This window comes from Notamacropus eugenii, chromosome 3 (assembly GCF_028372415.1).
Source record: "Notamacropus eugenii isolate mMacEug1 chromosome 3, mMacEug1.pri_v2, whole genome shotgun sequence".
Classification (NCBI taxonomy): domain Eukaryota; kingdom Metazoa; phylum Chordata; class Mammalia; order Diprotodontia; family Macropodidae; genus Notamacropus; species Notamacropus eugenii.
Genome location: NC_092874.1, coordinates 114804158 through 114830114, shown reverse-complemented (window position 1 = coordinate 114830114; position 25957 = coordinate 114804158). Strand labels below are relative to the sequence as shown.

The 25957-nt window shown below is 35.8% G+C and overlaps 1 protein-coding gene across 26 annotated transcripts in view; it reads left to right on the top strand.

The window, feature by feature from the left end:
• The window catches only part of AGBL3 (AGBL carboxypeptidase 3), a 136256-nt gene that overhangs the window by 32110 nt on the left and 78189 nt on the right, over window positions 1-25957 (top strand). For 20 of the 26 annotated variants that reach the window (XR_011976838.1, XR_011976839.1, XR_011976840.1 and 17 more), the window contains 4 exons: window positions 10697-10847; window positions 15262-16041; window positions 19726-19888; window positions 22855-22981. Coding sequence is in view for 19 of the 26 variants with exons in the window: in XM_072652651.1 (XP_072508752.1) it covers window positions 10697-10847; window positions 15262-16041; window positions 19726-19888; window positions 22855-22981 (1221 nt within the window). In the remaining 7 variants the exon portion in view is untranslated. Of the gene's footprint in view, window positions 1-3; window positions 9178-10696; window positions 10848-15261; window positions 16042-19725; window positions 19889-22854; window positions 22982-25957 lie in introns of those variants that run through there. The other 6 variants (XR_011976844.1, XR_011976843.1, XM_072652664.1 and 3 more) reach the window with 5 other exon arrangements.

Sequence of the window (25957 nt, the reverse complement as noted above, 5' to 3'; positions counted from 1 at the left end):
TGTACTTAGAAGTATGTTGTGCAGTAACTTGGATAGCTGAGTTAATCTTATCTTTTATTTTGCTATTCATATCTGCAATTACAAAAATTAATTACTAGGCTTGCCCCCAGCATGGGATTCAGTTCATCCAGGTATTTGTAGAATGCTAATTACAAAAGTAGGAGTATGCCTTACTTTATGCAAAAATCATTCATAGAATCATAAACTTGTAGCATTATTCCTGGCCTTGGAGATTTTCTAGGCCAGGAGTGGGAAACCTGAAGTCTTGAGGTCACGTGTGGCCCTCTAGACAGGTATAGCCCTTTGACTGAATCCAAACTTCCCAGAACAAATCCCCTTAGTAAAGGAATTTGTTCTATAAAACTTGGCCTCAATCAAAAGGCAGCATTCAAGGACCTAGAAGGCCACATGTGGTCATGAGGCCAAAGACTCCCCATCCATTTTCTAGTCCAATACCTTTATTTTTACAAATGAGGAAAATGAAGCCTAGCACTTTATAAAGTTATAGCTTTATATCACTTGAAGAAATAGCATTATTATTATACTTAGAAATTATCTAAAACAAATTTTGTTTTCTTATAAAATTACATAAACTTGTATTGATCAGCTCAATTAAGTTGAATTTACTACCACTGTAGTTCATTCTGCTAGTGCCCCTTTTCCTTCTACCTGTTTTTTCAACTGTTTTTCATTGATTCTCACAACCATGAGACGTTTTTCTTGGGCTGCCACTCTTTGAATCGAATTAATACAGTAACTTTTAAATAATTTCTGTGGTGTTTCTAGAATCATAGAATTAGAGCTGGAGTAAACCTTAGAGTTTATCTAGCCTGACCCCTACGCAGAGCATGAATCCTGTCTACAACATTCCCAATAAGTAGTCTTTCAACCTTTTGTCAGTTTGCCAGTGAAGGGAGCTCACAACTATCTAAGGTAATCTATTTCATTTTTTAAACTACTGATTATAAGAAAACTTTTCTTTGTGTTAAGCTGAAGTCTCTCTCCCTGTTATTTATACCCATTGGTCATACTTCTGCCATTTGATGCCAAATAGGGTATATCTAATCACAATTTTATATATTTGAAGATATATATCTTCATTATGTATGGAAACGTGAAATATGAAAACATTTTTCAATCATGTCTTCTCTTTGAACTCAGGTTTTCTGACTGAGAGTCATGAAGCCTTGATAGCCTATATCACAGGCTCTCATGCTCCCTAAATATGGAAATATGAAGATCCTGAATTGTTTAACTAGTTTACTATACTCTTGTAATGGATACCTTCTAAGAAGTAGTTTGCTAATGAACTCTTATGGCTATAGTACAGATTAATTTTCAAAGTGCAGAAAACTAAAAGAAGAGTAACTATTGAATAGAGAAGTGGATGAAGAATAACTGATAGGTAAAGTGGGAATAATGGAGGCACTGGCTAGGAACAGAATCTAATCGAGAATAATTCATTGGAACAAAGAGCAAGGGAAGGGAAGCTCTCTGACGGTAGGAAAGTCTTTTGTAAAATAAACTTCCTATCATGCAAAAAGAATCACAGGTAAAACTGTCCCATTCTTAAATTCCTACCTCTTATATTAAGATATTATAAGCAGGACTTAACTGTATTTAGATTCTATAATATGGGCCATCCACTGAGGAGATGGAACTTCAGATGCAAAAACTAAAATTCAAAGATCACTCAATATATTAATGTCAGGACCAGCATTTTATGTCTTTCTGTCTTGTGTATGTTTATGTCTCTCTCTTTCCCTCTCACATTTATAATTAAAACATATCATAAACTTTCAAAAGGTCTCAAATCAAACTTTAAAATTTACAATTTAAAAAGAATATCTATAAGTGGACCCAAAACTTTTATAAGTTAGCATCTAGTTAAGAAACTATATTTATATGTGCCTTACAAATAGAAAATAAAATGTACATAAGTGGAAAATGTACAAAATTATACAAATAAACTCCTAGTGGAATGGGGCTTCATAGCCTATGTATTAACTATGACCAGTAGGTTTCTGGATAGTGAAGAATAATAAAGCCAGCTAATGACTCATTTCACTTCTTTAAGAATAAGATTCTTCCTTTGAATTCAATAAGACCAACAGTAATGATCATTTCCACTAAGTACCTATTCTTTATGATTAGCATCAAGTTCCTCTACCAATCTTATAGTTGAATCCCTTGTGACAACAAAATGACTTTAAGGGTGCTTGGGAAAATTGCTTGTCAAAGACTGAATTCTTACCCAGATGAGGTTCCCCCCCTTCCTCCCCCCGCCCCCCCCCCCACCCTTAGTGGCTAGTGTATTGCAATATCTGAAGAAATCTTTCCCAAACTGTGTTCTATAGACAAGAACAAAGTAGTACAAGATGCTTAAGGGGCAAAAAAAAAATATAACAGTACATAAGTATACATACAAGCACATATTATATCTGCATTAATTTCTAACCAATCAACTACATGCAACTATATCTGAGACACTGCTGCCTCCTTGTGGTTCCAATACCTGTTTAAGTCAAAACTGCTGTCAGGTCCCTATGATTTTCTAATCTATCTAGATCTAGGGACAGAGCTGGCTAGAGGCTGACAAAAGTGTGGCTTCCTTTTCCACAAACTTTAGAAGGAAAAGGAATTCTTCTAAATGGGGCTGTTTCTAGCATCCCTCATTAATGTCTAAAATTAGAAGGAAAAGTTAGTGACAAAGGAATCCCAGGTTCCCCCAAATTCTTATTTTTTGCCCATTTCCTGTGAGTCTTTGTGCTCTATCCAAATTCCTTTTTGCTCCTGTTCTCAAGGAGCTCACATTCTAATAAGGGGAATATTGTGCAAATAACTATGCATACAGAAGACACTGTATGTGTAAATGGAAAGTAATCTCAGAGGAAAAACAATTAGCAGTCTAGGTGGGGTTGAGGACCAAGAAAGGTCTCCTGTAGAGGGTGGGATTGGAGTTGAGTCTTTAAGGAAACTAGAGAAAATTGGCATAGGGGTGAGGAGGAAGACTATTCCAAGCATAAGGAACAATCATTGCAAACGTAAAAAGGCAAGAGATGGAGTGTCCCACTGGAGGAACAGCAGGTGGGGCAATGTAGCTGGGAATGGAGTGTAAGACCAGAAAGGTAAACTGGGATCAGATGAGAAAAGGTTTTAAAAGCTAAAGAGAGGATTTAAAGAGAGGGGGTAACAGGGAGTCATTGTTGCTTACTGAGAAGGGTGATAACATGGTCAAACTTAAATTTTATGAAGATCACTTTGGCAGCTGAGTGGAATGAAAGAGGACTTGAGGCAGGGAGTCCAACCAGAAGACTTTTGCAATATATAAGCAATATGTGGTGAGGGCTTTGATTAGGAGAAATAGCTGTGTGAGTAGAGAAGAGGGCATATGTATGAGAGATATTGTAAAGATAGAAATGACAAAATTTGACAACAGATTGGATATGCATGAGTGAACTGAGATGTAGAAGTCATAATCTTTATCCTTGAAAAGATTTGTCATTTGCATAGGACTTTCTTTTTAAAGTTTCCCAATCCTAGTTAATTTAAGCAAAAGATATTTAATTCTTTGTCTTATTTAATATTTTATTTTTTCCCAATTACATGTAAAAAGATTTTAATATTCTTTATTTTTCAAATTTTGAGTTCCAAATTCTCTCTCCCTTCCTTCCCCCCATTGAGAAGGGAAATAATTTGACATAGGTTATACATGTGTAGTCATGCAAAACACATTTCCATGTAAGTCATTCTGTGAAAGAAAATCCAGACAAGAAAAATGAAGTAAAGAAAAAGTATCTTTGATCTGAATTCATGCTCTATCAGTTTTTTTTCCCCTCTGGAGGTAGACAGCACCTTTCATTATTGTCTTGGGTCATCGTATTGCTGAGATAGCTAAGTTATTCATAGTAGATCATCATATAATGTTACTATTACTATGTACAATATTTTCCTGGTTCTGCTCATTTCATTTTGTATCAGTTCATGTAAGTCTTTCCATGTTTTTCTGAGAGCATCTTACTCATCATTTCTTAAAGCACAGTAGTATTACATCACAATCATATACAACTTGTATCCCCAATTAATGGATGTTCCCTTTATTTTCATTTCTTTGCCACCACTAAAAGAGCTGCTATAAATATTTTTGTACATGTAGGTCATTTTCCTTTTCGTTTTTATCTCTTTCAGATACAGACCTCGTAGTAGTATTGCTTGGTATAAGGGTATGAAAAGATTTTATAACCCTTTGGGCATAGTTCCAAATTGCTATCCTATTTAACTAGATTTTCAATGAGTCATTTAATTAGAATTAAACATTGTTTGGCCATAATAGGGAGCAAGCTTCTTGAAAACAGCAAGTATTTTTAGAAGGTTTTGTCTTTGTATTCTAAACTCCTATCTAGCAAAAGACTTTGCACTTAGTAAGTACTTACTAGGTGCTTGTTGAATTGAACTATATTACTTCTTTTACAATTACCCTGGAAGTTCAGAAAAGAGGTTCAAAAATTTAAGGGGCACCAGAAGGAAACACCAGGCAATCAAAGCAACATTGAAAGTTACTCAGAGGTGTCAAATTTCTGGCCTTCTGTCCTCAAGTGGCAAAAACTACCTGGGAAAGAAGTTGATTAAAAAGTAATTGGAAAACGTTTAGCAAAGTAATAAAAATAATACAACACAGATATAATTTGTGGTTTTCTAAGTCAATATAGGCTCTAGGATACGTTTCTATGTGAGTTTGGCAAAACTGGATTATATTGTATATATAAAAGCAAGTTCTACATAATAGAGATTCACAGTTCCATGTAACATTTTCTTTTTACTATTTTACTTTTTGTTTTACTCTTTATATGAAAATGCTAATTTTGTTCGTGTTGGTTATTTAAAAAAATAAAATTTAGAGGACACTGCTCACTAATAAAATTACTAGCACTAGTAATAAATTACTAATGAAATCACCTCAACAATGTCCAACTTGATTTTAAATATGTTTAATAGCTAACATAGGCAAATAAATAGCAAAGTAGATAGAGTTTCAGACCTAGAGCCAGGAAGACTCATTTTGTGAGTTCAAATAACAGCCTCAGTCTCTTCCTAGCTATGTGACCCTGGGCAAGTCACTTAATTCTGTTTGCCTCTGTTTCTCATCTGTAAAATGAACTGGAGAAGGAAATGGCAAATCATTCCAGTATTTTTGTCAAGACGACCCCAAAGAGTTAGACACAACTGAAATGACTAACTTGGAATGTTCATGTGTTATTTAAAGAAAGCCTGATAAATACTAGAGAAGAAAATCAGGGGAAAATGACTGGATCCCTTAAGTTGTTTTTTTTCTTTTTCAAACTCTCCAAACTTGAGAGATCTGAAGAATTGGGAATAGATGCACAGAAAAAGTATATATGATTATGATGATAAAGATTGAAGGATGAAACTTTTAATAGTTCTTAATTCTTTATTTGTATGAAGATATGTTATTCAGAAGGTGTTGAGAAGCCATTTTTCTTTTTTATGATAATAGAACAAGCAAAAAAGCTTAAATTGCAGTGAGGGATTTAAATTGGACCGGAGTAAAAAACTTTCTGATGATAAAGCTTTTAATACGTTAAGAGAGGATCTTGAGGAAGGTGAGTTTTTCTTGGCAGCGTTAAAAGAAAATCTTCATTTAGGCCTTTGCCCTCAATAATGAAACAAACTCAGGTAGAGAATTAAAAGGTGTTACTATAGCACTAAAGCCAAAAGCTTGTTGCATGCAGTCAGGCAAGGAAGTTCAAACCTCGAACTGTTGTTATAGAGGAATTTCATCATAAGGTACAGAGAAGCCTGACAGTACATGTTTCCAAAAGGGGAAGAGTCATTGCATCTCAGCTCCTTCCCTATGGATGCATCTCAGGGAAATGAGATTAGAGATAAAATGGGTGGGATGAAAGTACATGTGGCTATGTGCTGACCAGTAGGTAATATAAAAGACAATGAGATGGGATCCAAGTACATACCATCACTCCCAACAGACTGGTTGACCCTGGAAGACAAGCAAGACTTGGAAACAATGGAGTCACTTGAACTGACTCAGCACAAATTTCTCTGGTGCTAACCATACTCATGGTGCAGCACCACAATTAGACCTATTTTTGTCCTCCACCCTCAACTGCAGCATCCTTATCTCGGTTGCCTGTAAATGTGGGAGCTGGTTTCTTGATCATGTCTTAAAATCAAGGGAGGCACTGTAAACATAAACAGCATATGGTCCTTATGAAGACACACAAGAGAAAACCCACAGATATTTTAGCCAATGAAAAGCTCTGTACCCCAAAACGTCTGTAATTCATAGACTTTGGCATTACAATATAGTCACTCTGCAGGTGTACAAATGATAAGGTGCCCACTTTCATCCTGCTTTTATCAGTTTCCCTCCAAGAGGAGTTCAACTCTTGATAAAAAAAAAAAAAGGCACATAGAGACTGCACAAAGGGCCTCTGCATAAACACCACAGGCAAAATGTAACCAGAAAATGTGCAGTACAAAGACTTTAGTTCCTACAGTACTATCAGTCCAAGTAGAATTGATAAGCAGCATGCAGAATAGGTAACAAGTCCATAACGTGCACACAACTAACATAACAAGCAAAGTTAAAATAGGAGAATGAAGAAACCCAATATAGCCATAGATTTAGGGGTGTCAAGGCCTTTGGCAGTGTCCGTGGTCTTCAGGGGTCTGGCAAATACTTCTCGAACATCTTTCAAACAGCTACATATGGATTAGGGCAGGCCCATCTTTAGGTCTTAGGTCACGTGTGGAGATCCTCGAGGCAATGCTGCTAAAACCAGCTAGTGATAAGACTTAGTATAATTTAGTAAACCATAACAAAATCTAATCAGTAATCTAGTAATTAGTTCATGTGGTGAAATCTTTATGGAAGTAATCCTAATAACACTAGGGCACTAAGAACACTACCAAATTAGGAACCCATAATTCACCTGAAACTTAAGAGAATTTCAGTTTTTTACATAGTATTTGCACCTATCTGCACCTAAACTTCGTGTCTGATACGGACAATGCTATCAACAGGTTAAAAGAGGAATTAAAAAATTTTAAAAATCTGTCCCTTAATATTATCAGACAGACTTCAAAGTAGGGAAATGATGACTTAAAATATCTTTACAAGTATTAATGCAGTTCTATGTGTAAAATTCTTAATTCAATTTTTAGAACTTATTTCTAAAACATACTCAAAATCAGTATGTCCCATTTTGAAACATTTTAAAAGCTGTTCTTTTGCACATACACACACACACATCTTATTCCTTAGATTTCTAACAGCTTAATCTTGTTTCTTTCTCAAAGTTTATTACACTAATAAAATTTTTGTTTTTTTGAAAGAACACTTCTATGTCTTCTATCCCTTTCTTTAAGGTTATACATAGTATCTTCATATCCTCCTAAAAGAGTGAAATGTAACTCTTCCCAAGGGGATGGTAAGCTTAAGAACTCATTTACTTTAGATGCTCAGGATATGGGATTGACCACAAATTCAGATTAAATACTAAGATCTTTCATACTTATATCCTAGTAGAGTAAGTCAGTTGTTTTAGTATTAATAGGCTAATTAATAGATTTTGTATTACAACGATAAAACTTCCACTGTTCACCTGCCATAATAATAGAAAGTTCCTATGAAAGGAAAAGGTAGGAACATGGTTATGAGGATATCAGCACTGACCTGACAAATGGGGAAAACTCCCTTAGCTCTATTTGATTCCGGGTACAAGTCATATTCAACAGCCGGTCATGTAGCAGAGTTCCACATTTATTCACAGGGTATTAAAAGCCAGGTTTAGAATTAACCTGTTCAGAAAGGAAATAGCACAATGGGAAGTTTAGTCAGGAATATCTTTCTTTTGCCCATACAGGGTCCCTTCAACTTTTCCCAGGTACGATACATGCCACCTCTCTCAACAGACTGATTGCTGCCTCTCCCAGAAGACTAGTTGACATATACTTGGAAGATAAGCAAAAATGGAAACAATGGGTTCACTTAAACTGATTCAATACAAATTTCACTATCAGGATTAGTAGAATGATAAATTAGGGGAATGTTTTAAGGGTGGTGGATTTGGTTTAGGGCCATAAGATCATAAATTTATACATGGAGGAGACCTTAAAGATCATCAGGGATAAACCACTCATTTTATAGATGAGGACATGTAGTAAATAGTAGAGCCAACGCTCTAACCCAAGTCCTCTGACTCCAAATCCATCACTCTCAGCATTGCATCATTATGTCATGCAATTAAATAGTTTCATCTTATGCAAAAAATGGATAAATGTGATTGATTTCAATAGATTCAGAACTTACTGAACTTTGGTATGAGCATACCCGAAGAGTTTTGATTAGTAGATTGTTATCAGCCTGTAGAGTCATGGTTCTCAAACTTTTGGGTCTCAGGTCCCTCTTACTCTATTATGAATTACTGAGAACCCCAAAGAGCTTTTATTTATGTGGTTTCTGTCTATCAATATTTAAACCATTTTATAAATTTAAACATAAATTTTGAAAAATTTATTAATTCATTTAAAATAAACTATTACATGTAAACATAAATGACATTTTAATGAAAAATAGCTCTGTTTTCTAGTTAGTGAAAAAAGTGGTGTTTATAATTGTAAGTTTTATATTGTTTGTTGTTATAATTTGAGATTATGATTATAAGACACCAATATGGAGTCACTTGGACTAAGTGGTCCTAATACCTATAAAAGCCAAAAAGGCTAAGTCAGTCACGTCCTTATCTATGTTAATTCTGTGTTAGAAATATAATGCTTGCAGCTTTTGTTTGGATGCACCTCTTGGCCTGCTTCAAGGGTCCTGGGTCATTCTTCTGCTGCCTTAGACAGCTAGCTTAGTTTGTTGACCAGATAAAGAAGTTCCCTCTACTTGAGCCTCACCTAAGCCTGATATTGATAAGTGACACTTAGGACTTCTCCACCACATCTGGATCTGATTAATCAGGAAAGCCCTCTCCTATATAATTAACTGTTTTCAATCAACCTCATTCTTAGGTTGTATGTACTTAGGTTTGCATGTACTCCTACCATGAGCCTGTTTTCTCCCTCCCTCTCATTCTGGATGAGTTTCTTGCATCCGTGGGGACAAGCCTCTCTCTGTTTATATTACTACATACTGTGAGTTTATATGCTTTTATTTGCTTGCTGTGTTGCATAAAGCTTTTGTTTATATCAGTTTCCTGATTACCAATTTCCATATATATATATATATGAAGATAATCTAGAGATATCTAGTTTGAAAAAGGAAGAGTATTTTAGGCAAATAGCATCTTCATATTATTTTGAAAATAGTTTTTGATCTCATAGAAATACTCTTGGGGACCCCCCCCCAAACACCACTTGGACTACATTTTGAGAACTACTACTATAGAAAAACCTCTACTAGAATATCCATGGGATTCTGTTTTGTCCTGTTCTGTTTAATTTTTGTATTAATGAATTAAGATAAAGAAAATTACATTGGTGATATACTTATCAATTTGAATATAACATGAAACTGGGAAGGATAGATAATACGTTAAATTGTAGAATCAAGATCTCAAATTTCCTGTACCTAGGCTCTAAAACTAAACTGCATAGGTACAGGTTTGGCTACGCCACAGTCCTCATGAATAAAAACTTAGAAGACCCTAACTGAGTGCAAGTTTAGAATAAGTTAACATTGTGATAGAGCTGATAAAACTGCTAATTTGATCTTGAGTATGGTTTCCACAATTAGGGAGATACTACTTTATTCTGAAGTGGGCCAACCACATCTGGAGTATTTTTAGAAAGAAAGAAAGACATTGATGAGTAAGAGCGTGTCCAAAAGAGAATAACAATGATCAGATTCAAAAATAAGTCTGAGGAATAGTTGAAAGAATTGAAGATATTTAGCTTGTAGAAGATAAAAATTGGGCAAGGGAGAAGGATGTGATTCTGCCTTAAAATATTTGAAGGACTTCCAATATTTGTCATGTTAGATATACATTTTACTTATTGTGATTCCAAAGGATAAAAACTAGTTTCAATAGGTAAAAGTTGTAGGCAAGCAGATTTTGGGTTCAATATAAGAAAGAACTTCATAATCAGGGTGGTTCAGATATGGAATATACTGCCCTGTGAGTTTCCTTTACTGTAGTGCTTTACTAAGCGCTGGATTTACTAAGAACTTGGGGTCCTTATAGAAGTCATTCATGAATCAGGTGGAGGTTGGGCTAGCTGACCTCCAGTATCCTTTCCAGTTCAAAGATTCTAGGTAGGATTGTCTTATGGATGAAGAATGGATGCAATCATCTTAGGAGGTCTATTTTAAAGGTATCATTTAGTTTCTAACTTTAATTGTTAGCTTTTAGCCTGAGTACACATTTGTTTAAACATAAAAGAGAATAAACTATTTAATGGGAAGGGGACAACAATCATTTTCTATCCTGTGATAGAGAATTCTGCAAAAATTCTACTTTCAGAAGATGAAATGTGGAATCCTTATAGTGGTTTACTCTTCAGCATTCTTTTGATCCTACTTTAAAAAAATTTAAATTACATAGATTTTCAGTGAAAGTGTACAATTTTTACCCTGAATCTCAAACTATATTCATAGTAACATGTGCCATAACACACAGACCCTGACATATGTTTGTTCTGCTTCCCTTACCAGCTTACAAAGACCGCTGTTTCATGTATTCTCGAATAGGGGGTATCAGATCTCTTCAGAAGCATTCAGAAATTCTACCAGTGGAGGACTATGACAACACTTTGATATTTGAAGCCAGGTTTGAGAGTGGTAATCTGCAAAAGGTGGTCAAAGTGTAGGTTTTAAAATTCCTTTGATTTGAGGAGCTAGGACATCAGCTAACTTTGGGCATTTTTTGAACAGTAGGGTCTTCAGTGACTATTGCAATGGTCTGCACATGTTAAAATCAAATTTCCCAAAGAGCATTTTGAGTCAGCCTGTGAATAAACATTTATTAAGCACCTTCTATGTCCAGGCACTGGACCATGCCCTGAAGATACAGACAAAGGTAAAAGATAGTGCCTGCTTTCAAGGAGTTCACAGCCTAATGGGGAGACAATATACAAACAACTATGTACAAACAAGCTATATGCAGGATAAATTGGAAATGATGAACAGAGACAAAGCATAAATAATAAGGACTAGGAATGGTTTCCTATAGAGAGTGAGATTTTAGCTAGACCTAGAAAGAAGCTAGGGAAGCCAGGAGCTGGTGATGACAAGGGAGAGCATTCTAGGCATGGGCTTCAGCCAGTGAAAATACCCAGAGTCTAGAGGTAGAATGTCTTGTTCAAGGAATAGCAAGGAGGCTAGTGTCACTGGTTCCCAGAGTACATGTGTAAAGTATAAGAAAACTGGAATGTTTGAGGGGCAGATTGAGGAGGAAGAGGAGGAGATTATGAAGGGCTTTGAATACCAGAGGAATTTTTATGTTTGATCCTGGAGGTGTTAGGGAGTTCCTGGAGTTTACTGAGGGGGGCAGGGTGGTGATGGTGATATGGTCAAACCTGCTCTTTAGGAAGATCCCTCTGACAACAGAATGCAAGGTGGACTAGAGTGGGGAGAGACTTATAGCAGAGAGACCAACTAGTAACTTCTTAAAATAACCCAGGTAAGGGGAGATCCAAGGCCAGAACCAGAGTGGTGGTAGTGTAAAAGACAGAAAGAAGCCTATATGAGATGTGTTATAAAAGTAGAATTGGCAAGCCTCAGCAAGAAATTGTATTTGGGGAGGGGGAGGGCAGGGTGGTGAGAAAGAATTAGGCATGGAAAATGACACCTAAGTTGCAAGATGACTGGGAGGATAGTGATGTTCTCAAGAGTAATAGGGAAGTTAGGAAAGAAGAAGGGTTTGGGGGGAAAAAAATGATGAGTTCAGTTTTGGACATGTTGAGTTTAAGATACCTATGGGACACTCCCTTTGAGATGTCCAATAGACAGTTGAAGACACAAGACTGGAAGTCGACAGAGGTGAGGCATGAAAGCTAGTAAAGTCACTAAATGAAATAATATAGATAAAGAAGAGAAGAGGGTCCAAGATAGAGTCTCCTGGGACATCCATATTTAGTAGGCATGATTCAGCAAATTCAGCAAAGTAGACTGAAGAGTGATCATATAAGTAACAGGAGAAACAAGAGAGAGTAAGTGTCATAAAAACCAAGAGAGAAGAGGGTATTCAGGAAAAAGAGGGTGATTGACAATGTTAGAGGCTGCAGAAAGATCAAGAAGGATGAAGTTTTTTTTAAAGCCATTAGATTTGGCAATTAAATTATTAGTAACTTTGGAGATAGTAGCTTTGATTGAATGATGAGATTGAAAGCCAAATTATAGACTTAAGAGAGTAGGAGGAAAAGAAGTGAAGGCACCTATTATAGACAGCTTTTTCTAGGAATTTAACCACAAAAGGGAGGAGACAGATAGGATAATAATTAGTGAGGCTAGAGAGTTCAAGTAAGGGTTTTTTGATGATGGGGAAGATGGCACATTTGTAGGCAATTGGGAAGCAGCCATTAGACAAAGGAGAGAATGAAAATAAGTGAGTGAGAAATTGGGGATGATAGAGGGGACAGTCCTCTGGAGATCAGATTGAATGGGATCACTTTTTCATATAAAGGGATTTATTTGCCTTGGCAAAGAGAAGGGTCATGTCTTCATGTGAGAAAAGGTGAAGGAGGGGGAGAGTAGCAGAAGGCATCTGAGTGATGTGAGATGAAGAAGAGGGGAGGAGCAGTTCTGGGCAAATCTAAATTTTTATCAGTAAAATATGAGACTCTTCTCACCTAAGAGAGTCAAGGTAGGGAGAGGCCTGGAAGTTTAAAGAGGAATTAAAGATTTGGAAGAGATATTATGATAAGCAATGCTGTAATTTAATTAGGGAGATGTAAAAGAATTGCCTTGGTGAGGACCTAGTTCAGCTTATTTTGTAATGTAAATTAATAGCAGACTTCACCAGCACACTTTCATGATGTTCTCTAGCTTTCTTCAGTAGCACACTTGTAGGAGTGAAGGCAGTGAAAGGTGGGAGTGATCCCAGGCTAAGGCTAAAGACTCAAGAGGACTGAGAGGAGTTGAACTGGTTCACCAAGGGGTCAAGGTGAGGAAAGAAGGAAAATGTAGCTAGTGCAGAGGTAAAGAACTGAAGTGTCCAGGGGTTTGAAGGTCATGGTGTAGGTGAAGAAGAAGGTTTGGGATGCAATGCACAGAGAGGCAGAAAAACAATGGATTGTCATCAGATAAGGGAATTTCATAGTTCTAGAATATGAAAGTGGAGCATTTCGGGTGGAGAGATAAAGGATATGAGAATCTTTGTATATGACTGAGCCTGGGTGAAGAAGTAGATCATGTGAAATGAGTAAGTAGAGCTGTGAAGTTAGGATTTTTGAAGGAGTATCAGTATGTATTTTGAAGTCCTCTAGTGTGAGGGCAGGAGTTGAAGGGAAAAAAAAAAGACTGTGGATCAGGCACTGAACTCAATGAGAAAAGGAAAGTGACCTGAAAATAGTAGACAATAGCTACCAGAGCTGGGTTGGGTGGTAGAGAGGGATTGAGTCAACCTTAAAGATGGAGAAGTTATTGAATGATGGTGGTAGAGAAAAGTGGCAGTGGAAAGTAGGGAATATTCCAACTCCCTCACCTTAGCCCAGTGAGTTTTGGGAAATGAGTAAAAGCACAAACATTGCTGGAAAGAGTAGGGAGGGAGGCTTTGTCATAAGAAGGGAGCCAGATCTCAAGGAGAACCAGTAGATAGGAGCGAGAAAGGAAACGATTTAAGTTTGTTGCTTATGGAACAGACATTCCAAGGAATACAATGGAAGGGGTAAGTAACTTTAGAACACTGGGATAGGAAGTAGGTTGAGGGGAAAGAGAATGAAGAAACAGGGAGTAGAGATGGGGAATGCCATTTGAATGATGCCAAATCAGAATTACTGGGATAGGGAGGATATGACCAGGGGTGAGCTTATTAATCACTGAGGAAAAAGTTTGAAAAATTCCATATACTAAATAAGTTGTACTCTCAGGATATCAAGCTACTCCATGAAGAGAAAATTAATATAACTAAATAATATTGCCTGTGAATTGCTAAAAGAAAATGTTTCCTTAAAATGATTCTATTTTGCCCGTATAATGCAATATCTTCCTGTAAGTATATATGCTAGTATTCCAATTAATCCCTATTCATACACACACACACACACACACACACACATATATGTATGTATACACACATATATGTATGTATTATATGCACACAGCCCTGTGGGTCTAAGCTTTTTAATAATTTTGTTTATCAATTTATACCAGAAATTTCTTATAATAAACCAAAGATATGAACTAGATTTTTTAAAAGCAGTTTCAATTATCTTCATCTAAAAACATTAACTGGGTACCTACAAGGTGCCAGGCCAGTGAATCTTTCCTCAAAATATTTACTGTCTAGTTAGAAGCTACAAAATTAGATGAATTTTAAAAGGCAGTCCCTTTCCTCAAGGAAGAATATTATTAGATATAAGGCATGGAATCATGAGTTTTTAAAAATTTCTAAGAGCTTTTTTTAAAAAGGTTCCTCAAATATAAGGTAAAAAAGACTAGACAGAAATCTAACGAAAACAATTCATGGGATAATCACAGAGTGACACTTCTTTTAGTTCCAACACTTTTTTAGTTTAATCATTTAACTTGCCTGGGAAACTTGATTAAGATGAAACATTAGATATTGGTTAAATCCTCAGTTTTTACCTCTTTCCCATCTAAGCACTATTCAAATAGAAGAGAATGCAAAGATGTCTTTAAAAACTGTGCAACAGATGTGTCAATCTCTCAGCAGTTATGGACCCAAGTGTGTACCAAACCAGATTAAAATGTAATTAGGAAATGCTTAACACAAAAAATAAAAATAGAATACAATACAGATAATGTTAATTTGTGGTTTTCTCAGTCAATATATGCTTGCAGGGATGAGATGTTTCTATTTAAGTTTGATACCACTGCTGTACTAAATAAATGAATAAATACAAATTTGGCCATAAGACTTATGTAGCTCTCATCTTTTGTAGGTACATATTAGAGCACACTGGCTAAATTATACTTTACACAACTGAGCCCACCCTGCAAAAATCTATAAGTTTGTAGGTAGAAGTTAAACTCTCTTTCGTATTTGCCTTTGCTGAATGCTGTTTATAATTTGTTTTTTTTTCCCTTCCTTATATTAGTACTGATCATGAATATCAGTTGACTGTGCGTCCTGACCTCTTCACAAGCAGACACACCCAGTGGTATTACTTTCAAGTAACCAACACTCAAGCAGGGATACCCTATCGTTTCACCATTGTCAACTTCACTAAGCCGGATAGTCTGTACAATCGAGGCATGCGCCCGCTCTTCTACTCTGAAAAAGAGGCCAAGATGAACAATATTGGCTGGCAGAGAACAGGAGACCAAATCAAGTATTATAGGAACAATATAGGGCAAGAGGGGCGTCACTTTTTCTCTCTTACATGGACTTTCCAGTTTCCATATGACAAAGATACATGTTACTTTGCTCACTGCTACCCGTATACATATGCCAACCTTCAAGACTACCTTTTACGTATCACTAATGACTCAGTCCGGTCACAATATTGTAAAATCCGTGTGCTGTGCCACACACTTGCTAGGAACATGGTATATGTTTTAACAATTACTACTCCTTTGAAGAGTACTGAATCAAGAAAGCGTAAAGTGGTGATTTTGACAGCAAGGGTACATCCAGGAGAAACCAATAGTTCTTGGATCATGAAAGGCTTCCTAGATTACATCCTAGGAGATTCAAGTGATGCCCAGCTGCTCCGGGATACTTTTATCTTCAAAGTGATACCTATGCTGAATCCAGATGGTGTGATTGTGGGAAATTATCGATGTTCTTTAGCTGGACAGGATTTAAACCGTTGCTACACATCTATCCGAAAGGACTCTTATCCTTCTGTTTGGTACACCAGAAATATGATCCGTAGGTAAAATAAGCCTCAGTTTACTTAGCAATTCTGTTAGTCTTTCATATAAGTAGTTTTCCCTTTAATTCTACTTACTGACTTGTTCGATTTCTTCATTCATGACAGCTATTCACACTAGTCAAGATTTTTTAATCAGTATCGTCCTTCTTGTCATTGACTGCATTACTTCCTAAAATTTCCCTTGCCATATTTAACAAACTTAAATGCCTTCTCTATGAGATATAATTTCATACTGTAAGAACAGACTCCATTTCCATCATTACCCAAAGAAATCTTAAGAAAGAAATGCTTCCTAAGTAGTCAGAAGCCATGTACCCACAGCTTTATCCTATTTGTAACTGGAACCCTTACTGCAAACTACAAAAATCCTGTTTCATGGAAGTGAATGATGGGAAGGTTCTTTAGCACCATCAACCAATCAAGTGTGAAAAGGATCTCACTCACATGTTTGATAGTCCCAGAAATTCAAAGAATAGAACTGAAAGAAAGATGACTTGCTGTTTCTGGAGAACTAAAGGAAAGAACTTTAAGTTTGAAATGATAGAAGAATTTAAACTTCAGATCTCTGGGGAGCCTGTTGGATTTCTTGATTTCAGAGATGAAAGTCAAAAATTTTCAGAAGGGTTTAGGGCATACTTGAATTATATAAAGGATACCCATGGCCTTTCTTTATATTGGAGGAGTGAGTATCAAATGCTATGATCCCATTATAGTTCCTGCCTTCAAAAGAGTTTACATATCTGGGACTTTTCTAGAAAAAAACTGATATTCTCAGTTTTGAACATGATAAATAGAGAGGATTTAGTTAGCTATTTAAAGTTTCTCAGTGCTTCATAGTTTGCTTTGTGAAAATGTCAGAGGAAGAAATAGCAAGAACAACTTTTCAGTAGTCTTCACATGAAAATTGAATTTTTCAAACATTTCTATAGACGTAAATTGGGAGTAAGCATTGATAATAATTGGATGTGCAAGGAGGGAGAATATGCAAGAATACAGTATTTGAGCTTGGGGGAGGAAGAATTTATAAGCATTTTTATGAGAAAACTTTTAAAATTATTTCCAAGTAATTAAGATTGTTATGAAATACTGAACTCAGCAATGCTGCTTCACTTCAAAAGAAACATTACCTCTCTAGCAAATGAAGAACTGAGTGAAGGAAGGGACCCTTAGAAACAACATGAGAAATGAAAATAGCAAGATTTCAGAAGCTTTGCCTTACAGATTTATATCAATATTCAAGTTAAAAGTTAGTATGATATTTATTCAGGCTATATTAATAAAAATTAATATCTTAAAACATATAATTATACTTCACACTAACCAAAAACTATTTCTCATGTCATAGAGTTTGGTCTTTTTAGACCACTAGTAGTTAACCAAGGTCTAAGCCCTGGCATCCTGTTAACAAACATTTATTAGGTCCATTTCCATCTCCTACATGAAAATACTACTGCAGGAGACAGTTTGCAGTTTGGGATTTAAATGCCGTGTTAGGAGTTTTTAATGATGTGATCCTCATCAGGTGGGGGCTGGGATAACCTTCACAGCCTAGTCTAGTTGTAGCTCTATGATTCTCTCTTTCTTTGATCTTTATCTTAAATGTTACTTTTAAGAAAAAAAATGGTCTAACTATATGCCTGACAGGTTGTTATCTAACTCTCCACTGATGGGGAAAGCCTTCCATCTCAAGGCAGTATATTCCACTTTCAGACAGCTCTCGTTGATAGGGAAGTTTTTTTTTCCTTTATATAGAACTTAAAATCCACCTCTGTGCAACTACCACAAGCATTTCCTAATTCTAATATTCTGGGACCTAAAAAAGAATTTAATCTCACTTGCACATGACAGCTCTTCTTTTCTTCAGACTAAGCCTCCCCAGTTACTGCTGTTAATGCTAGTATGACACTACTGGTTCATCCCCTTCTGCATCTTGGTTATCCTACTCTGGGTAAACTCCAGCTGTGCCATTGTCTTTCCTAAAACAAAATACTTGGAACTGAACTGAAAACAATATTATAGATGCAGTCCAGACATGCTCAGTTACACTGGGACCGTTACCTCTCTCATTTTGTTTACTGTGTCACTATTGAATCTAGCCTAGGATTGCATTACCTTTCTTTGGCTGCCAGACCACACTATTGATTCATATTGAGTACACAGTCCACTAAAATCTATGAATCTTTTCACATGAATACTTCCCCATCTTATAGTTATTGATTTTGTAAACCCTAATGTAGGATTGAACATTTATTTCAGTCAAATTTCATTTTTTTAGATTTGGCCCAACATTTTAGACTCTCAAAATATTTTTGGATTCTTCCCAACATTGTGATACTTGCAAGTTTGATAAATGTTCCATCTATACCTTCATCCAAATCACTGATAAAAATGTTAAGCAACACAGAGACCAAGGAAATATCCTTTGACATATTGCTGGGGTTCACATTGATCATAGTTGACATTGATCATTTGTTGACTACTTTTGGAGCCATTCATTCAATGAGTTCTAAACTCATCCAGCTCTTTCCTACAAGGATAGAATGAAACATTGTTTTCAAATACTTTGCCATAATCCAAGTATATAATGTCTATGCCATTCCTCTGATCTACCATTCTAGTAACCCTGGCATGATCCATTCTTAAAGATGCTGTAACAGTGATCACCACTGTATAATGGAAAGTAGGTCAAGTTGGAGCCAGAGTTCATATTCTAGTGTTGCTACTTGCTACATTCAACTAATCTTGGGCAAGTATTTAACTTCTCTGGGCCTTAGTTTCCTCAGCTATTAAATAAAGGAATTGGACTAAATGATCTCTGCGGTTACCTTCTGTCTCTAAATTTATGAACCATAAATGATCCATAAATCCTCCCAAAGTAATTTAGCTAGTTTAATCCCTTTAGCAATATTTAAATAATAATAAAAAATTATTATAATAATAATAAAAACATAAAATAAATATTTTTTTTAAATTTTTCTGGTAATTGAAGCCAAATTCACTGGCTTGTAGTTTGTAGATTATATTTTTCTATTTGTCCTGAGTTTCACAAAAATCAGGAGAGTGTCTATATTCATTCCTGGTATAAGATAATATGTGAACAAATATTAAATGCATGGCACAGACATTAATAAGTGCTATAAGATCAGAGGAGGGAGAAATCCCTGGATTGAAGTGATCAGGAAAGATTTATGAAGAAAATAAGGAAACTGAATCTTGAAGGATGGAAATAATATTCAAATTAATAGAGAAGAGAGGAGAAGTGATTCCAGATGAAAGTCATAGCATGAGCACAGACTCCAAGGTTGGAATACGCAAGATTAGTTTGTGGAAAACTGAACAAAAGTAAGGAGAGAAAGCTCATGTTGGATAACAGCAAACTTGGGAAATTTGATTAGAACAAAAAGAAGGAAAAAGATTTGAATGCCCTGTTAAAGAGGTTGGACTTTATACCTTAGATGACTCTAAAGGGTTTTTGACATAGGAAGAAGCATGATGAAAATATTTTATTAGCAATACATAGGATAGCTTGAAATAGGAGCTCTTAGAGATAGAAAAATCAGAAAGTTCTGAGTTCCTTTTTTGTAAACTTTTTTTTTGAAAATTAAGTGACCCTGGTTCAACACATAGAAAAAAAGCTGAAGAGGCAGTGTTTTGGCTATCACTTTTCCTTTTTCTTCTTTGTAGATTAATGGAAGATCGAGAGATTCTCCTATATTGTGACCTACATGGCCACAGTAGGAGAGGGAATATCTTCATGTATGGCTGTGAGGATAGTGATGAAAATAAAGAGTTGTGCTTAGAGCAACGAGTATTTCCATTTATGCTGAGCAAGAATTGTCCAAACAAAGTAAGTATGTCAGGTTTTCTTCACTGTTCTGAATGTATCCCATATTGGCCAATGGAATGGGTAACCTGATTCAATAAAATATTTTTAAATATATTAAATACTTGGTAAAGCTCAATATTTATTCAGGACTTATAGAGAAAATTTAGGAAGATCCATTATATAGCCAAAGTTTTAAGAATAATAAATTAGAATGGGAGAATAGACCAATCACCATTTCCTCCACACTTAAAAAGTTTTGAGTCCTTTCATTCATTCAGCATTTAGCTATTTATTAAGCACCTATTCTGAAAATAAAAAGATAAAAATGAAATAATCCCTACCTTCATGGAGTTTACATCCTCCCAGAGAAAACAGCATATACATAGTGAATATAAAATGCATATGAAGTCATTGGGGGAGGGGGGAAGGAAAGTAACAACTGTGAGGATCAGAAAAGGCTTCATGTGGGAGGTGACATTGGAGATGAACCTTGAAGAAAGCTAGGGATTTTAACAGGTGAAGGTGAGGAGAGAATGCATATTAAGCATGGCAGACAGCCTATGAAAAGGCACAGAGATAGGAGACAGAATATCCTGTTGTTCAGGAGAAAGACTAGGGCTAAATGAATATATTCTTCTAGGAGACATCTGCATAAGATGATAATTGAATACATGGGATCTTATGAGATCACTAACAGAAAGGGTGTAAACAGAGGAAATAAGAGAGCCTAGGAAAGGACCTTACTGAGATGTTAAAATTAAATTAAGCATTCCTAAAGAATTCCAGTAGTTAACCTTCATACATACAAAAATGGAAATCCCAATGGATTTCTTGCTGAGATTCTGAGAAAACTACTTTGCTGAATATGCATATAAATATATTGCAGATAGATAAATATCTACACAGTTGTAACAGCAAGCATCCTGGCACACCCAGGGTGATCTACTAGCACAGATTCTTGGATCTGCTTTTCTTAAAGAAAAGCAACTTGCTACTTCCTGTGTCAAAAAAATCTTTAGAGTCATCTAACGTATAAAGTCCAAGCTCTTTACTTACATTCACTAGTTCAGGAGAAAAGTCAGCACCCTGAACATCAGAAAAAATACAAGCAGAAAAATTAGCATAAAGACCAACAGACAGGGTTCTGACTGCCTGAATCAAAGCAATATTACTATACACTTTACATATACCACTGGATCAAGAGAGCCTTTACATCTGAGCAGTGAAGAAGTTCTGAACATATGGCTACTCAGAATCTCAACCTGGGAATCACAAAATCCTTCTTATAAGTGAACTCCCTAAGCAAAATAGCAACTCAGAGTATATATACACTTCTCAGAGCCAGAAGGTATCACAACCCCTTGTGAATAAGTGCCTAATTAGAAATTAGAAAAAGGTGTGAAAGCCTTCCTCCAAGCAAACTTCCCCCTAAGCAAACTTCCCTTAATGGGCTCCATGTGAGGCCTGTTAATGGGTGGGGAAGATCTTAAATCCCATTAACATCACAACATTTAGTTCTGCTGTAATTTAACATGTACATTGCCAAAAAACACTGAGTTATGCAAAATCGCACAATAAAAACTACAGAGCTTATGGAAGGAAATGGGGATAAAGGCATAATGTTCAAAAACTTTGTAAATGACACTTTTTTCTAAAAAGATAGGAACCTAAAAATGATAGCATAGTTTTATACATGTTAAGTGGATAAAAATTTCATAAATAACACAATAAATAATGGTCTCCCATCCTCAGGGAGCAAGTTGGACAGGCCACAGGTTTGGCCTTAAGACCCCTATATCACTGGCAGAAAGTTTGAGGGGGTTAGAGGGGAAGGGAGGACCAGCTCTTCTCCTCTGCCCTCTTACTGCACCAAAAGTTACACAATAAATATGGTACTTTACCTTGACAAAGAACTGAAGTTTGCTTGTAGAACTGAACATCGGAATGGTCATACCTTGTAAATTACTGTGAAGTAGTGGTTTTCTCAGTACTCTTGCTACATCTCTTGGAAGAAATCTGACAAAAGCAAATTTGAAAATCAAATTATGCTCACAATGTTTCCTAATATATTAATTAAACTGGAGCAAATTTGCATTTTTGAAACAGTTATCATAGCAGAACTGAGTGATGGTATATAGTTGAGACCTTTGAATTGCTAGTTAGACAATTTCCTTAGCCAATCAAGATCGGCAGCTATTCTGAAACTTAGAGTCTTAGAGTAGAAGTTCCTAACCTTTTTTGTGTCATGGACCCCAGTCTTATGAAACTTACAGATCTCTTCTTAAAATGTTTTTAAATGCACAAAATAAAATACATTGAATTACAAAGGAAACCAATTATATTGAATATGATTATCAATTTTTTTTAAAAGTTCACAGAACTCAGATTATGAGAGTTTTAGAGAATTTCCTGTGGTACTGAGAGTTAGATGACTTCTCCTGGGTCATATGGATAGTATATGTGAGACAAGACATGAACCAAAATCTTTGTGGCTTCAAGGCCAGCTTACTGTCCATTACAGAATACTTACTGTCAAGTGATGTGTATTAAAAATGTATGTGTGTGTGCATATATATATATATATATATATACATATACATATATTCGTATACACATTATATAAATACCTATATACATATACATACACATATGTGTATGTATATGCATATGTGTGTATATATGTATGTAATGTTAACCAAAAACAGGACATGGGATGGCCACCTATATTGTAGTACTTCATAGTTCTCACATGGGCATTTGGACACTTAGCCTCTTGGTTAGTTTACTATTATTGGCCATGAGCATTAAAACTTGTTTTAAATATTATTTACTAATGATGAGGCTGTTTTAGAGATTCCAGGCATCACAAACTTTCTTTAAAATTATTCCTGAAGATTGAGTGAGAATTACCACTTTGTGCCACTTCTCTTGCACTTTAACCCATTATCCCTAAGAATCATTAGTATGTTATGTTTTTTTTTTTTCAGTTTTCATTCTCATCTTGTAAGTTTGATGTTCAGAAGAGCAAAGAAGGGACAGGAAGGGTAGTTATGTGGAAAATGGGAATTCATAACAGCTTTACCATGGAGGCTACTTTCTGTGGCTCTACTCTTGGTAAGATGGTGTTCCACACTTAAGAGTCATAAACTAAAACATTGCTAAAATATGAAAACAAAAGTGGAAGTTAATCAGTGAATTAATTTCATCTAAAAATGTATCAATAATTAGCCAGTCTTGTCAATATGATGTACTATAATACTCCTATAATATCCATTCTATAACTGCTCATACTGCCACATTTTTCTCTCAGAAAGTTTTTCTTTTAAATATAATAAGCTAATAATAATACCAGTAGCTTGAATTTAAATAGTCCTTTTTAGTTTTGCAAAGTACTTTACTTATTTTATTTAATTTGGCCCTTACAACAACTCTGGGAGGTACATAGTACTATTATTCTCATTTGACAGAAGAGGAAACTGAGGATAAGGGTTTAGGGACTTGTCCAAGGTCACACAGCTAGTAAATGTCAAAGGCAGGATTTGACCTTTCCACTATGGGTTTTACTGCTTATCTTACATAGGTATATTGGGTTCATGAGTTTCATGAGCACAAGGAATTGGCTTTTACTAAAATGGCAACATTTGAATTTGTTTTTCTAACCTATAAAAACTATGTTCTATTGTTTTTTGTTTATTTTTGTTGCTGAGTTTGTTTGGGGGTTTTGTTTGTTTGATTTTTGGACCGATCATGTCATCGGTGTATGAAGCTCCATCTGAGGAACTTACTGAGGAACTTTCCACTGCCTAGGACTGTGGGCTCAGTGACTTACCTACAGCCCCATGGCCAGTATATGGGAGGGGCAGGACTTAAACCCATGTCTTCATGACTTCAAGACTAGGTTTCTGTCCACAATATCATACTGCCTCTCCTGTCCTATGTTCTATGGTATCAGTTAAGAAATCTCTGTTACTTAGCATATCATAAAATAGCTTGGTCCACGTTAAAATCAATTTCACTTGATCAAGAATGTGATAGTGATCAGATGGCAGGCCATCTTGGGGATGGAGGGGGGAAAGAGGGGGAAAATTTTAAAACTTATGGAAGTAAATGTTGAAAAATGTTGAAAACAAAAAATAATTTTTTTTAAAAAAGAATGTGATAGTGGCCACTTCAATTCTACCCTGATATATATTCTTGTTATGGAGATGATCCTGAGATCTCAAAAGCCATGTCATCAGTTTAAGCTTAAAAAAAGTTTTTACCAGGTTGGAAAGGCTTCAGTTATGAGTCTATATCTCTGTTGCCAAGTCCCAGCCTTTCAGCCTTTGAGAAGCATATCATCACTTCAACCACAGGATGATGAATATTTTAGTCACAGCAATTATTCCAAAGTATTGACTAAGTTATGGAATGACTGCAGTCTTGACTTGTAGTGTACAAGGAATAAAGGGACTCAGACTTAAAGTATAAGTACACAGGTAATGAGATAAACATGTAGAAAATGTGTGTAGCAAATGGCTATCTCCCATTTAATACAGTTTTCCTTAGATGTAGAACTTTACTGATCTCCAAGGGTCTCTGACTTTCTAGAGTCCATAGTTGCTATTTCGCTATACTACTAGGAGTCATCCTCCCTACAACCATTTGTCCTCCATGAATCACTCCACTCCTACCGAAGACAGTTCCATTACTAGAGGTCTCATTCCCCTAAAACCACAGTTCTCAAGACCTCACCAATGTGTTTAACTTTAATAGGGAACACAATTAGTTTAAAACAAAAACATTTAACAAAATATCATAGTAAATAAAATAGCAAAAAATTTCCTCCAAAAACTTGAAGGTGTACTCTCCCACAAATAAATGCATATATCAATGAGAAGAGAGGACACATATAAGGAGCAAAATTGAGGGTCACGTGTAAGAAATGCTTGTGGCCAGTACATGTTACCTCAGATTCTACAGGACATTGAATGGTCTGTGTTATTTCTGCTGGCTCATAGTATCTTCCTGATGCTTCTTGACTGACCTCTAGTTATCAGAACACAACATTCCCACCAAATTGTTTTGCTGGATGCTGCTTTTCTTGATATGATATTGTTGATCTCTCTGCCTCCAGGCTTCTAGCTTAGTTGATATTCTTTGTTATCTCCTGCTTAAGGAAAGAACAGATATAGCCTTGTTCTTTTAAAAACCAAAAACTTTTTCTTGCTACTACTTTTTTTGTGAAAGAAGAACACTTGTGCCAGAAAAATGCTTTCTCTAGGGTTTTCTTATATTCTTCAAAGTCTTGACCAGGGGTAGGGAACCTGTGGCCTCAAAGCTATGTGTGACCCTCTGGGAACTCAAGTGTGTCCCTTTGTATGAATCCAAACTTCACAGAACAAAGCCCCTCTTGAGGACCTAGAGGGCCATATATGGCCTTGAGGCCACAGGTTCCCTACCCCTATCTCTTGACCAAACCTTTCATCCCTATTACAAGATTCTAAGCTCAGACACAAAACTTTTTAGAACAAAGAGTCCTTTCAGCTAGCTAATGCCTTCTCATTTAATCTTTTCTTGTTCCTTTTTTGAGTCAAAACCTAAATCTTAATGTTCCTCCCATCAAAATCAGAACTCCATCTCCTGATCCAACATTCAAACTTCAGGGAACAGGAACCAAGTCTCAACTCAACTAGGAGGCTCAAAAGCAAAGAAAATACATTTTCAAAGTAAAATATTGACAGTCCACATATGTATTATCTTAATGCACTTACAAAATACTTTGCAAATGTAAAATGATATACAATCGTTAATTAATAATGAACAATTTTTCTCATAGAAACATGTTCTCCCTAGTCTTTGCTCAAAAATGTCTGTTAGGGTTAGGGATAACAGGGCCACTGTGTGTTGTTTACATCTATTAACCAGTTGTCCCCAGACAACATCAATATGGATCACCTATATGTGTATATACTCCTGTTTAGCTATTATATATTCCCAGCTGCTTTCCAATGTTGTATTTAGTCAGTTGAGTAGAAATAATAGGATATTACACAACTGCCCTGGAAATCTGCCTACCTATTCTTGTATCAAGGAAAGAAATCAAAGGGA